At 42.1% G+C, this 15,986-nt stretch overlaps 1 protein-coding gene across 1 annotated transcript; it reads right to left on the reverse strand.

Annotated features, from left to right (window-relative positions):
• Positions 1-1,010: 1,010 nt before the first annotated feature.
• Positions 1,011-6,041, reverse strand: btg1 (BTG anti-proliferation factor 1). The gene is made up of 2 exons (XM_022749787.1): positions 5,577-6,041; positions 1,011-1,560 (listed from the first exon to the last, which is right to left on the reverse strand). The coding sequence occupies exons 1-2, from the start codon at positions 5,719-5,721 to the stop codon at positions 1,157-1,159; spliced, it is 549 nt and encodes a 182-aa protein (XP_022605508.1). The 5' UTR covers positions 5,722-6,041; the 3' UTR covers positions 1,011-1,156.
• Between the last annotated feature and the right edge of the window lie 9,945 nt (positions 6,042-15,986).

The raw sequence follows: 15,986 nt of genomic DNA on the forward strand, positions 1-15,986 counted from the left end.
ACATCCCACACAATCTCACGTCAAAGTGCATTCAATGTCAATTCTAACAGGGCCACGTGACCAAAATTTGGGTAAAATAGGCCCCCCCTTTTTTGCTACACTTTGAATTTTGGTGATGTAGGAGATGACAAAGTGGTGGGGGAAAAGGGGGCAAAAATTAACAACACAGGAACTTGATTGTGAATTTCAACAACATTCATTAACTAGGGGGAGGGGGGAAGGAGACGGGTCCCTGGCCCTCCCCCAGAAAGCTACACATACATAGGTGATGGGAGGGCGACAGTGCAACGGGACACACTGGTATCCATAGGTAACAGGTGTCACAACACATTCCACTAGCACTTACATACGGGCCGAGACGAGGTTGAGATGAAGGTTTTCTGAAGCTCGTGATGATGGTAGAAGGGGGAGGAGGAGAAGTTCAGACTGAACGCCTTTCTCCAGCTACAAGATAAAGAAAACTCATTCCCTGTGGTCCAAAAAGGTGTTTTTATAGAAAATAGAGATGCTCTTATTGGGCGTTTCTTTAACTTGAGCTCGGAATGTGAAAGGCACAGTCTGAACCTCGACTTCCTCTCCAGCCAGGAAACAAAACAAATGAAAAACAGCAAATTGAAAAACCTCTGGAATTTGAAGGGGTAGTTCCCGGTAAAAAAAAAAAAATCCTTACAATTTAGGTTTTGGTGTTTTTGCGGTGGTGTGTTGAACATGTACCCATAGTTACCACAAGTAAGAAAAGTGCAAAGTCAATGATAGCCCCTTCAGAGATGGAGCTGATCACCATGTTGTTTACAGTCGAGGGGGGGGAGGAGCCAGTCTCCATGGGGGTTCCTGTTTGGATGGTTGGTTTAGCTGCCCCAACAGTTCCATTTCCACAAATGCCTCTCCTAAAAAAACGGAGTGCCCAGCTGATCCAATGACACAACAGAACAGATGACAATGGGGAGAGAGGGTAAAAAATATCAAACCTACAAGGTTTCCATCACCTGGACGATAGGCCACATCCTCTGTTTTTTTTTTCTTTTTCTTTTCTCTTCTTTCACTATTTCATTTCATATTCTTAGCTTTAAAAAGGCTCACCCTGATCTGGTCACATGATCTGACCAAGCATGGCGTGACCCTGAACAAAAGTAGGCCGGGGTGACGGTGTGCCTCTTTAACTGGACACAGTCATCATATTGTAGGCTTTGGAGGGACTGGTTCTGCCCAGCACCATCAGTTCCTCCTTGCAGCTGATGTGACTGTCCACCATGGGGCTCACCGACCCGCTGTTTCCTGAGGGGGAGCTGGCGGTGGCGGCCATCGGCATTCCTACGGGGCCGGGCTGGGACTCGTACAGGACGCAGATGGAGCCGTCCTCGCCGATGCGGTAGGACACCTCGAAAGGGTCCACCCAGAGTGTGAGCTCACTGGGCAGCAGCAGGTAGAGTTGCTGGATGGTCAGGCCGATGCGCTGGCCTGCCTGCCACACCAGTGGGTCCATCTTGTGGTTAATGCGGATGCAGCGGTAACCTGAACCCTTGCAGGGCCTGTCTGGGAACCAGTGGTGCTTATATTGCTCTGCAGGAAACACAGAAGAGAGAGAGAGAGGGAGAGAGAGAGAGAGAGAGAGAGAGGGGAGAGAAAGTTTAGCTTTGAGAGATAATCATCAGACTGTTTGCTCTGACACGTAGTGTGGGAGCAAGAACATGTCACAGGCGCTGATAAAGGCCCAGAGAAGAGGGGCCATGAAGAAAATATTCATTACGTTGCTGTATGTGACTACAGACGTCATTTGTGGCTGCGCAGGAGAGATCTGTAGTTAACTTGAGTTGACCAAAGGTCAAAAACACAAAAGCAGACAGGCTGTGCTTTGTGTTAGATAAGTCCACGTGTTTTAATAAGCATAATGTGGCTGTAAAAAACTGTTCATGCAAAACGGGAACATCATAAAAGTAAAGAAAAACTGTGAACCCTGGGATAGAACCTGAATTATATTATTTTAAAATCATTTTTGAATTTATCAAAAAGGGTTAGATAAATTTAATCTCAGATAAAACATGACTGCCTGAGGTTTGACTGTGTGTACTTTTGGGTTGTTCCCAAATATTAAACAAGAGTACAGGCTTAATGATTAAGAGAAGTAGATCTTAATCTCACGTTGTTTTTGCCAGAGGGTGATTTCAGTAGTCGTAAAACTAGATGGGCTCAGACTTGTCAAAATAAAATCATCAACTACATCATTATGCAAAAAGTATTAACTCTAACTTTCTACTGATTTATGGATATTGAGAAATCTTTTGTCTCATAAACAAAATCTTTATAAGCCATTTACTTTGTAATAAGAGGCTGTTCCCTCTGGATGTTTAACCAAAGGCAGATTGAGCCTATAGCTTATCAAAATCAACCAAGTGGACTTATTTACACTGAAGTACAGGGCGTAGTTGTGTGTGGTTGCAAAAGAAAGGAAAGAAAAACACCACCACCTGTTACAGGCCTGATAAGCAGCCATAAACAGGCGGCCAGCGGCTCCCGCGGCCTACGTGACAAAAAAGAAGGCCGCTGAATTGCACAATCCCTCCCCTGGCTGCCGTCAGTGTCACAAAGTCTCCCACGACTGGCTGAACAAAAACACCACAAGTGTTGAAGGCCGGCCAGCCATCTGAGACACATGGCTCCGCCTCTTAAAGGGAGAGGGGCTCTTTTTTTTTTTTTCTCCCCTCAACTGTGTGGAAGTTTTGGAAGTGCAGTGAAACTAGTGATTCACAGTGACGCCACTCAGAGTACGCTTCAGGCATTTTAGTGGTTAAGATGATGAGCGGAAAATTAAACTGTTGACTGTCGGATTCGGACTGTACGAGGAAGTGAAATATGGCTCATTCCTTCCCTGCAAGTTCACTTTTGGCGCAGAAGAACACTTTCCAATCTTTTTCATAGGATATTTTCGATCTTTTGTTCTGACCTTTTCATTTAATCGACCTCCCCGCTTTAAGGAGCACACCTACCCCTCATTTACCCCGACAGGGCTCATCCATATTGAATTCCCATTGATGGTAACTGCATTGTAGACGATGAAAGACAGGGTGAAGTGAAGTAGGCCAGCATTCAAGCCAGGGCCCGGAGGCCACCTGTATGCATCTACAGGATAATAACCCCCCGTGCCCCCTCCTGCCGTGTCTTATCACAGAAGGCTGTATACTGCTGAGCTAATGGAGGGGCTGGCACTCGTGAAAGAGCACAAGGGGCTGGATGATCTTTCAGCCTCGGACTGAGCCACAAAAGGCAGCTACCTACAAACCCTGGAGCAGCTGGGAAAGGATCAGCTCAGCGGGGCCTATTCTTAAAATCCAGGGCACAGGGAAGGGGGGGGGGGCAGGATATGGGAAACGGAAAAGTAAGCAGACAAGTGTGCGCTTAACCCTAAAGAGTTTAACGAAAGTGGGTTGTTTATTCACTGGAGCTGACCTCGAACTCTAGAAATACATCAAGCAAGCTGATTTTGGCCCAGCTTCTGGGTCGTTGGATATTTTCCATTCGAAGTCCGTTTGCTGGGATAGTAAATCACAAGAAGAACTGAAACGCTGCTCAGTACAATTACACAACTATCACGGTTTTAGTCTGGTCACTGGGACTAATTTCCCCGCTTCCCTTCGCTCAGCACAAACACGAGGAGCTGGGCACCCAGCTTTTCAACGCGCAGACACAATAGTGGGTGATTGTGATGTTTCCAAGCACAAAAGAGCTCTGGCTGGCCTAGTTTAGTAGCAGCGAGCCCCACAGGCTACAACCACACACTCACTTTTGTTTTCACACATTTGCCTCGTGCTCAAAATGGACTTCGTGGAAGACACCGTTCTTCATTTAATTAGATTATAATCAGCTATACAGTATTTTGTTTTTAACAACAGTCGTTCAAGAAGTCAATCTGAGGGATGGCAGATTAAATCTTATAATTTGTAGCATTTTAATATAATTCATGTTTATATCCACTAAATACAGGGTGTGTTAACTGTGTTTCAGTGGATTTCCCCTGCATTTCCTGCCTGATTACGCTGCGCTGCCTCCGTCTTTAATGTCCTCCTATAGGCGCTCACCAAAACATCCCCTCCCCCCACAGGCAGGCCTCCCACCCGACTCCATTCAGCTCCCAACTTTTGTCTGTTTACAAACACCACCGTCGAGATTCAGCGCTCACAAATGTTTTTTTCTTTTACTAAATGTAACTCTTGATTTAAAACACCAGTTTCTCAACAACAAAAGAAAAACAACACAATGATAAATCATTTAGCTCAGGCATTTAGCAAGACGCCAACAATTAACTGCAGTTTGACTGTAGCACCAAATGGCGAGTTTTAGGCTCCTTGTAAAGCTCTATTGTTCTTATAGGCTTTTGTAAAAAAAAACATTTATATTCTTATTATATAAATGTTTGTATTATGCTCTAAAACTTATGCAATTTTTGCTGTTCTTTTGTCTATGCCAATGGTCGTATTTATGTACTTCCCTTATGCATTAGACACTTTACTGAAAAACAAAATACCAGCAAACTGAGACGTGTTTTTGAATAAGTGAGGCCCTTGTGTAGGAAATGTAGGTCATCTGCTGCTGTAGATGGTGCGAGGCAGATGTATGGCAGCTTTAGAGCCCTGAGACTGGAATGTGTTTACAGCAGGAAATGAGAGACAATCCTCCAAGCAGCACTAATCTGTAAAAACTCCCATAATACTCGCTTAAATTCAAAATTGAACCTGGGGGTGAAACTACAGCTCGATTTCCTGGGAAATAAACGGAGAAAAAATAAACTGATTTGATTCGACTTCCGTTCATTGTTGCCAGTCGGTGTATTGTTTGTGAGCCATTTTAATGAATGGATCATGTGGTAAAAAGTGAAATTCACCTGTTAACCACATAAATACCAGAAAGGAACATCGAATTGTGTGCAACAAGATGAAAAACTCATCATTGAAACGCACAAAAGTTGCAAAATACGATGTTTTCAATGGAGGTTTTGTGTTTAAAATAAAATAAACGACATGTTTTTAGTTTTAATGTTAACGTTTGGTCTGTGATTGGACATGTTTTCATTATAAACCTATTTCGTCTTACGCATTACGTAATTGAGCAGCCTCTACCAACTCACTGGGGGCTGTTTTGCTCCATTCTTTGAGAGCTCTATCGACCGAGGTGCACTTCCTTGTTTGAGCCAAGCGTCTCTTTCCACCCCCACTCCTACTCATTTTCTTCCTCCAAACAAAGCAACAAATTAATCTTTCACCAAATACTGTTTCTTTGTTTCAGAAATCAGATTGTATCAATGTAATTGTCGACCGATCGTCTTCGATCAGCCAGTGTGTTTATACTTAGTCGTTTTTTCCCCCCCTCTCCGACGTGCGCAAACAGTGGTGCGCGGTGGTAGCGCTGATAGTGATACTTAGGAGAACAAAGAAAGGCTTCTTCTGACTCATTCTCAAACACATTACGAGCCGAATTTTAGCAGTTACTCATCAAACAAAACCCCAGACTTAACATGTGGGAGTGTAATGTATCATAGAGTGGTGTTGTGTGAGAGCTAATGGAGAATTTTCTGGTTTCCTTACCTGCCAAAATGTCCTGTAAGCTTTGGCTGAATGTTTGGACCTGTCGATCGTTTACGTGTCCTTTTACCCTCAGAAATCTCGACAGAAATCCGACGGCGGCGTTGATCTCTGGTTTCATCGTTCCCCGGGCACAAAGGGTATGCATTGAGAAAGGCAACGGCGACGATCCGTGCGCTTTTGTTGGGTTGTTTTTTTTTCTCTACGTGTTTGTCCGACTGTTCGTCTTTCTCTCCACTTCTGAGCAGCGATCCTTATCTGTTGGCGCTTGTCTTGTTTCTCTTGGCATTTATTAGTCGAGGTAGAGGGAAGCTTTTTTCAGAGAGAGTCCGTGCGCTAGGACGGTACAGTGTTGGGAAACAGGCGCCTGTTGTTGGTAAATACAGGGGGTTGGGGGGGGTCCCTTCGTGCCACGTTGACCAACCCTCCCTGCTCACTTTCCTCCGTCAGAGTGAAGCTCCCGGACTGGGGGAGCGGGCTTTTATAGCGCCCCCTCCCTCCCCACGGCGTCGACACAAGCTGCTACAGCAACAACAGCAACCAATCCCCGGGCCTGCCTCCGTCTGACGAGCCTCATATAGGAGGAGTGCAGCGTTCACGTCACCGCTCTGAAAATAAACAGAGGTACACAGCATGAAACCGCGCTGCCTTCACAGGCTGTCGGAAATACGGTTAGCAGTGGGGAAAAAAGAAAAGGAAACAAAAGCAAAAAACAACAAACAAAACAAATAAAATATCACATAATCTTGGTTGAAGAGGTTGGATTCTTTATTCGCAACTACAAACAGGATACACTACTTTACGAGTAGCTAGTAACTATGATTAATAGCGGTAATTGTGCCGTGTGAAAATTCTACTCCATAACACATCTAAGCGATAGTGTAGTTTACTGTAGGCCTATACAGTTTAGTTTGCCATATCTAAAAATCCAGTCCTTTTGATGGAACAACACACATGGAATAACACGCATCTCTGATTGCCGATCCAGTCGATTGGATCACCAGGTTGCCTATCGCTCTGCTAACTGTTCCCACTGTCCAAACTAAACACAGAGAAGCAGCATACCATACCACACACCTCCGAGCTCAGAAGACAGAAGAAGACTCAGCTTTGACTACCTTTAAAAGCCTTTTCCCTGAACCCGGAGCACTGGTCATTACCCAATTTGAGCTTACAACTTTATTTTCTATTTTTTTTTTCATTTTTACATTTCGGTTTCCATTCTTTTCATTTTTATCATAATATTTTCTGCTGTTTGTTTTTAATGTGCTTTGTAAAGCACCTTTGCATTGTGTTATGAACTTAAGTTGCCTTACGTTGAATTGATATTGTTGTAGATAAAAATGACAAATTATGTTTTTTAAAAAATCGAGTTTGCGTTAAAGTTTTATGCCACATTTACAGGGACAACGGGGTCAGGAAAAGAGAGCAAGACTGTTAACATTACCTTCCTTCAGTATATCACCTCAGTCACTGGTTCTTCTTGCTCTCTCTCTCTGTCATTGTGTGCGTGCGTGTGTGTGTGTGTGTGTGTGTGTGCAGGTGAGCACGTCTGTGGGTGTTCATTCACATGAAAGGGAAAGAGTCAATCAACAGGAAAAAAAAGCACATCTTGTGTGACCCTCGGTTTAACAAAACATTTTTGCCAGGTTTCTTGTCAGACGCCGGCCCCTACGTGCTCATTGAAATCAGTGGAAAAGTACAGGCTGCTGAGCTTTGTTTGTTGCAGACACAGTCGTGATGACCCGCTGAGTGCTCCAATCATGATGCAATCAAACAGACCAGCACCACACTGATTGGCTCAAGCACTGACCTAAAGGTGCAACAAACTGCACACAAAATGTAAACGTGTGTGTATACGTCTGTCTCCTGACTAAACGGACATGATGGTGTGTAGTGTGAGTTTTCACTGCTACTTCACATATGTTGTTTATTTGTGTCCCGTACACACGGTGGTTTTTCCTAAGGGACGGTTTAACATGCAGAGTGAAGCAGTGTGGGAAATAATGTAAAACAAGGCGTTCATTTTATGAATTTATGTTACTATGATGTTATTGCGAGGTTGAACATTTTTTTTATCATAATCAGATAATGATTACTTTTTGTTCAAATGTGCATGTTTATTTCCAGCAGGTTGCAGGTTCGGTGATGTTACATAATATACAATGATGTGCACAGTGATTTAATATAGGGAGAGACAGTAAAATTAAAGGTTTACTTACTGGATTTTCTTAAATTCTGTAGAAAATCTGTGAAATTTAGCATCAGTCAGACTGTCCTCTCATAACTAGTGAGTCATGTTCATACATGTCCAAACCATCACCTCTTTACCGCACACATTCATAGTCACAGTTTCGCCTGCAGTTACACACCACTTTGCTTTTCTTATGAAACAGTGGAGTGTTTCAGTTTGCCACAGATGGACCAGGCCATTTCTGTTTTTCTTTTTACACATGTAAATGAACGCACAGCTGCACAAGATGTGGTATGATACAGTTGAGAATTTCATTTTTCTTCAAATCATATAGGTTGAACTTTATACAGAGGTCTTCACATGGAAGCTGTGACTTTTCACATTACTCCCACATTCCTGTTCTAGTAGTCACATAGCAGTGGGATGAAATTTCTACTAGCCAAAGTATTACTGACCTAGTGCAGTGTAATATTCATGTTTGTATGAGATCATATGGGACTATTAGAGTCAATATGCATTAATGGTCCCATATGTTACACTTTTCCTGTGTTTTATTTGAGGTTTTTGACATCCATAAGAAAATATATTTGTGAATTTTAGTACCAAAAACAATCTTAATAGTTTTACATTTCCTCTCCCAGGCTTCTCTCAGGACCTCTAGCAACAACAGGTCAGAGAGCCAATCAGAAGAGAGGAGACTCTGAGTCTCTCTGATCGGCTGACTGTTTTCTGATCGATCAAATAAAATCCAGCAGATTTCAGGTAAACACTCATAGAAACCAAATCCTGCAAGGCTGGACAGTGCGTGCGAGTGCAGTGAGTGTTTTGTTGCACTTTGATACTTTCACAGTATTAATATAGAACCTAGATCTGCTTTGTCTCACTTTATACAAGATGGGGCCTTTAATATCAGAAAAGGGTTCTTTACTTTATTTGACATTTAGTTATTACAATTTGTGGGAGGAGACTTCATTCTCTTTTTTCCCAGTGGCAAATTAAGTTGGTTGTAAGTTTAATTTGGTTGAGTTATTTTAAGATGCAATGTTTTCATAATTGTCTTAGTGAGGTTAGTGAGGTACCCAGGAGTCGATCAGTCAGTTAAATAGCAACTAAGCCAAATTAATGAGTCAGTTGTTGGTTCACCAGGCCAGCCAATGAGTAAGCTCCAGAAGAATGGTTCTGGCCAATGGAAGAGCACAAGGCTGGTGTTGACATATTGTGCAACAGAAGTGGTTTGAGAAGTGTTTGTGTTTGTGTGTGAATTTTAAAAAAAAACCTTTTTTCCATATAAAAACTGGTCACAATAGGAATCCATGCAACCAACAAGAATTAAAGGTGCTCACAGCTGCCAGACGCACTGAAACACAAAACAACCACCTCTTTACAGCCGCCCCTCAAGTCAACATGTGTTGAGCATTTGATACTCCAAAGACAGATTTTTGAAAAGTAGAGTACCACTTTAACCAGTGACACCAGGTGGGAGCCAGTGAGTGGAGATGATTCACAAACACCACACAGTAGTATTTTTCACCACACAGTAGTGGTGAAGGAAGTCATCTTCTGTTCCCATTACTCCTGCAGGATTTTCCTCCTGGGTGTGCAGCAGCTGCAGTGGCAATGGAGCGAGCGGGATATTTGCAAGAAAGCAAGATTGCACACATCTGCACCACACACACAACTGTGGACATGCACATTACTGATAAAGTGAGTGTGTGTGTGTGTGTGTGTGTGTGTGTGTGTGTGTGGGGGGGGCAGTTTTGGCAGCTCTGCAGGGGAGATATCAGATAAAAGAGAAAGAGAAAGAAAGTACGTGCAACAACAGAGTGAGCGAGTGAAGGGCGATTAAACCTGGAAAACCCCGAACCTTCCTGCTCTTTTTGATGTATGGAACGTACAAAAATATTGTGGACATAGTGCATCTGAAACACACTCACAGACTGCAGAAAATCTCCTGTTCTCCTGGTTGTTTTCCATATGAGGGCCACCAGCAATGGCTAAAATATGGCTGCGGTTGTTGCCAGACAAGGGTGGGGTATCCTGTCGTTATGTTGGGCCCTCAGTTAGTCTAATGAATGGAGGCTTTTATCTTGAAACCGCACGTGAACTACAGTGGAGGAAAGAATGTCAGGTCGGGAATGAAGAGAGAGACCTTGGCTGCTTGTGGGCAGAGTTTTCCAAACACGCTCCTTTTTTTCATGGTGGTGAACACGCTGCACATGCTGAGGGTACAAAGAGATACACACACCAGCAAAGACATCAACATCTGCGGGTCACACAACAGCTAAACCAACATAGGCCGTATTCATCCAGACACGAGACAAAACAACGCCACCGACGATCCCAGTGCACACAAACATACACACACACACACACACACATACACAGATCTGAATAACAGTCTCTCAACGTTCACAGATATTTATCTGTCTCTTTGGGCAGGATCCAGCTTATCATATGGGTGCGCATTCACTGTCAATGTAATGTCCCTTTGGACTGTAAAATAACTGGGAATTCTCACTACCTGAACCACTGAGCATTGTTTGAATTCACTGAATAGAAACCTGAAACCTCATTATACCTGAACCATCAGCTATAGTACCAGGGGTTAAAACTGCATTTACTAAAGTACCTTAGTTTAGTTTTGAGTTGCTTGTACTTTACTTTATTATTTACAATAATAATAATAATAATAATAATAATAACTTAGATTTTTTTGGTGCCTTTCAAGTTACCCAAGGCCGCTTTACAGAGTAAGAACCACAAAGTAAAAAAATCAAACAAAGAAATGAAAACAAGATGAGACAGAATAAAGGTGGCAATGATTGGAGGAGATTGTAGGAGATTGTAGGAGATAAGTGAGCTAGAGGCCAGAGGCCTTGGTGAACAGGTGGGTTTTCAGCAGTTTTTTCAAAATGTCCCAGGATGAAGCTGTGCAGATCTCTGCCGGGAGAGAGTTCCCGTAATACTTGTGTCCCATTATGTTTCTGGTGGAAATACTATACTTTTTATTTCACAATATTCATTTGAAACTAATCAAATTATGCATAATTTTTTGATATGTAAAATCATAACACACCCTGAAGAAATTGTTATTGAATAATTCCACATTATTATGTCTTCACTGGAACAGAGTATTCTTGTTTATTTGGGGGAGCAAAGAGCAGCTGTGCTTATCACCAAATATGTCACTAAAGTCAACATAAAAAAAAAAACACTCACACAGAACAACTTGTGGATTGTCACTCCACATACATACACTAAATGCAAATGTGGTTCTCAAACATGAGTGAGGTCACTTGTGCTGTGAGTGGATGGGTGTGGCTCAGACGGCGTAATCACCTTTTAGAAAAACAAGTTGCAGAAACTCTCTACGCCCTTCCCACTTTGATCCTTGGTCACCAGGAAGAGACTCATCTACGAAAACCACAAACTTTCCATGATGCTCGCTCTCCCCCTCTCTCCCTCTGCCCCCCCCCCCTTGCTGATGTTAATTTAAGCAGGAAGCTGTCCCAGCCTCCCTTACCCCTGGACTGTTGCTCTGTGTGCTGTGGCCTTGACTCCCACAGAAATGGAGCAACATTCACACTGAATGCCTCAGGAACACTTTTTTTTTTTTTTTGTTTAAACCTTCCTGTATTATGTGTTTTCCTTCTTCTGATTCAGCTTAACTCTCTGTATTTACTTAATTCATTCTGAGGTTTAAGACCAGATGGATCCTCTGGTTCTAAGCCCTTCAAAACCTTTCTTTATGTAGATATCCCATTATTCTTATTCACACTCATAGATCTCCATCTTGAGTTATTCATGTTCTGTGCTTGACAAGACAAAAAGCACAGCATAAACCAGCTTTGGGTTGGAAGGATTAAACTTGTCCGTAGCTGTACATGTTGATGTGCAAATTATTCGGTTCCTCTTTCCACTCGTACATGACGCTCTCCATGCCAAGTGACTAAGTTCCTCAGTAATCTCAAGCTAGAGAGACGAAGGGATGACTGATATATATGTCTGTATATGTTTGAGTTAAACAATATAGACCTCATATAACTGTGTGTGTGTCTCTGTGTGTGAGCCTCTGTGTGTGTATTTATAGCAGTGACATTTGAGATCATGAGGGGCCTGCCAAGACCAGTCAGGTCCAGTTTTGAAAAGTGATCCCTGATCCCTTCAGCACCTTCATGTGTTGCTAAATCGCAGGTAAGAAATGACTGAAACTGAGGAGTTTAAGTGATATATTTGGGTTTTATATTAGGCACAAGGTATGTGTATGAGTCTCATTGTGTCAGGGTAATAAGTATCCTACCAGCAGTTACTGTACATTCAGACTATGCCATGTTCAAATTGTCTGGGCTCCAGACGGCGAGACCATGATGTAAGATACACCTGCTTAGCTGCATATAACTTATTTTCTGATGACTATCACCATCACCTTTTAAGGATGTTCAGCTTAAGCTATTGCATAATAGTAAAGGCCTTATTTCTCCACCACTTTGGTGTAGACTGAAAAATCTCAGCAACTATTGGATGGATTGAGAAGAAATTTGGTAGAATCATCTAAGGTCCTCAGAGAATGAATTCTAGTTACTTTGATGATCCTCTGACCTTTCATCCAGCACCTTCCTCTAGCGCCACCATGAGGGTGACATTTGTGCTTTTAAGTGAAATGTTACAACCACTGATGAACCACAGCGCTGCTAGCATGACCATAGACTCTTAATGTTGATACTCAAAAGCAGGTTTTGTAGCATATTCCCTCAAGATTGTTCAAACATTTTTTTCTGCCAGGACATGGCAATGGGTCTGTTTGCACCATAGTCTGTGACTTCTACCCAATCATGTGAGCCTTTAAAAAAATGTAACCCCATTCAACAGTTGTATCAGTTCTTTAAATGTTGTGTGTGGGTCAGTGCAGAATAAGTCCTCATGCTGACTGGCCAGTGTGTATGTGGCATATTGCATGTGGCACGTTGCTGGTCTCGTGCAGTGACTTACTGACTTTCCCTGGTGGAATGGCCAAGTTTCAAGCCCTACGGCTGAGTCATTATACACTCACTCACACACACACACACACACACAGACACATAGGCAGCCTGAGCAGACGCCCGTACTATGAAGTACAATTTGTGGTTAGCAAGGTAACGTCAAGTTTAACCCTGAGTTTTCAGGGTTATGCTGGTTCACTTCTTATGGGTTTACATCAGCATGTTAACTAATGCCGCACACCTCATCTGCTTGGGAGCAGGTTCTGTTAGAGATAACAGAGCAACACATAAAAGGACCAATCGATTCTCTTGGAAAATGGCATCACCTTGCGTAGAAGATCCCGTGGAGTTTGGTGACTGATTGAAGAACTAACGCCTTGTGCTTGTTGTACTTACAAGATCTGTTTTTACATGTTTATTTTATTTGCTGTCTGTTTGACACCGCTGGGTTTGCAGCTGGAAGAAGGAGGCTAAACTTGTCGTACACGACATAAGAATACATCTAAGCGACACATTCATTTAATGGAGTACACAAATGTAAATATAGTCAGTTCTACTCGTGCCCCAATGCTGGGGCAGTGACATTATGCAACTTCTTTGTACTTGTCTAATGTTGTTTGTAGTTTGCTTTTTGTTTGTAAAATCTGCTGCTGGTGGACTTATGTGAACGCGTAAGCTGATAACCAGCATTGTGTGACCGCTCAACGTGATCACAGTTGTTCGACTCGGTGAAGTCAGATAACGAAAAGAGATCCTACGTTGCACTTGCTTCGTAGTCCTGGCCCCAGGCTACGCAGCACAGTGTCTGACTGCGGCACATTTGTATGAGATATAAATATGTAACATTTCGATGAATATTACATACATGTTCCTCTCTTTTTATCTGGGACACTGTCTTCACACATACTTAACGTTTCTGTGGCATGTGAGGAATTAGACTGTGGCATCCTGTGTGCTGAAGCTCAGCCTAGATTAATGCCATATTATATTATGCCCTAAGAGAGCATTTAATTCTCATTGGTTGAGAAAAAGCTGTTATTTTTAGTTTTGCTGAAATGGACATTCACAGGGGAAAGCATTTGAATTCTGTAGCAAGTAACAGAGGAAAGTTTGATCATTATTCAAGTATACAATAACCATACTGTAGGCTGACATTTTGGTTCCCTCAAGGCCACAGAAACCATGGTTTCCAGTAACATCCACAGCAGCTAAATGGGATAACAAAATATTTAAAGGAATAGTTTGACATTTTTGAGAGTTATTCTATGAGTAATATGTCATATGGCAGACAGATTTCTTCCTGAGTGCACAAGGCAGTGGAAAATGAATACGGAGGCTATGAATTAAGCATAAACAAAAGCAAAATGTGCCTTTTTACATTTTGGGTTTTCTTTCGTACAAATGAAACAAAAGAGATTTGACTTCTGAATTAGTGAGTTTTGAAAGTGGTGGTAGGTGGATTTTGTTACTTTCAGACACAGCCATACCAGCTGTTTCCCCTGTTTCCAGTCTTAATGCTATAAACTAAGCTAACTGGCGACTTCCTGGCTGTATCTTATTTTTACCATACAGTATAATCAGTCCTCTTATCTAAGTCTTGGCAGGGGAGCAAAAGGCATAGTTCCCAAAATGCTGAATTATTATTAAAACATTAAGCTTTTTCCCAAGAATCTTATGTATTCTGCAGAATAACCCCAGAACCATAAGATCTAAATGGAGTGTAGAAAAACAAGATCATCTTAATTCATCTCCCATGTGTACTTAGGAAGTCTATCAGTCTGCCATATAAAAGTATTACTCACAGTATAAATTCAAATACCTAGATAGAAAGTGATTGATATCCTTATCACTCAGATAAGAAGGAACACACAAACAGGTTTTTATCATTGGCTCCTGTCAGTGCACTGTGCCTCAACTCGAAGGAAATAATGCCTCCCTGGATTCAGAGAGAAACAGAGAGTAAAAGAGAGAGAGAGAGAGAGAGAGCAAGAGTGTGCATGTGTGAGCGAGAGTCAGTGACTGTGCTACTTAAATCCCTCAACATGACTCACACTTTAAACAGCCTCAAACAGCTGGGGATCAAATCCAGTCTGGGCCCACGCAAGCTGTCATTTCACCGCGAAGCTGCTATTCATGACACAAGCTATAGTTTCACAGGGCACGGCAATAAAGTCCGTCAAGCTAAACCCAAAGTGTGCAGCTTTCTCCTTCAGATCTACAGCGATAGAAGCAGCACGGCACACACTGCAAACCTGCAACATGGAGCTGCCGTTACCACAAGCTATGATAACCTCGTTGTGACTCACAGGTTTGTTGGATTTTCCATGAAGTATCTGCGCTGCTGCCATCATGAAGGCCGATGATGTCCACATGACAGAGGCGTGTATACACTCGTGGGCTGTATTAGTCATGCATCAAGGACACCTGATTGTTTCCCATGAAAATACCGAAAAGATTATTTTCTGATCACACTCTCACACATACTGACAGAAAGATACACAAATTCAACACACAGTTCTTCCATTAGGATGCACGACTATATAAACTCCAAATTCCTGTTTTTTTTGCATCAAACATATTTTATCTTGACATGTTTACCTTGGTGTCTCTACATTCTGTTGTGTTGCGTGTCCTAGTCGCTCATAAAGGAAAAATCCAATAGTCAATAGCAAGATATTTAAATGATATGGCCAAAAATAGACAAGCCAAATATTTAAACAAGAAAATGGGCCTTGGGTAGTGGATATGTGTTGTAAATTTAACTTTGAGATGGAGAACACTGATATAGTATCGCTAAGGGAAAAAGTGTTTCACAAGGTTAAACATATATTTTTTTAATTTATCAAAGAACAAATGGTAGACTTGTTCTCAAATAGGAGCAAGTATACTGCCACTTCATATGGAAATGGTTCAGTGCAGCTTTGGAAGAAGAAAGTCAGATTTGTCCTGTGTGATCTGGGGGAAATAGGAAGATAGAAATAGAGTGATAATCAGTTTGCATTTAACTTCCCTTTGTATTTGATATTTGGTGATCCTTTCAGTCACAAAGGTTTTCGGGTGAATGAATGACTCACAATGTGTGAAAAAAGCTGTTTGAAATAGAGGCCTTTAAATTAACAAGTTATTCAGTATGAGCATTCAGGAAGAAAACATTGTATCAGTATCCGTCTAATAAACCTATATGATGAACTTTCATTCATTTACTAAATGATAGATGCAGCAAGTTAGTCAGCCACTATT

This window comes from Seriola dumerili, unplaced genomic scaffold (genome assembly GCF_002260705.1).
Source record: "Seriola dumerili isolate Sdu_G_001 unplaced genomic scaffold, Sdu_1.0 BDQW01000138.1, whole genome shotgun sequence".
Taxonomy (NCBI): domain Eukaryota; kingdom Metazoa; phylum Chordata; class Actinopteri; order Carangiformes; family Carangidae; genus Seriola; species Seriola dumerili.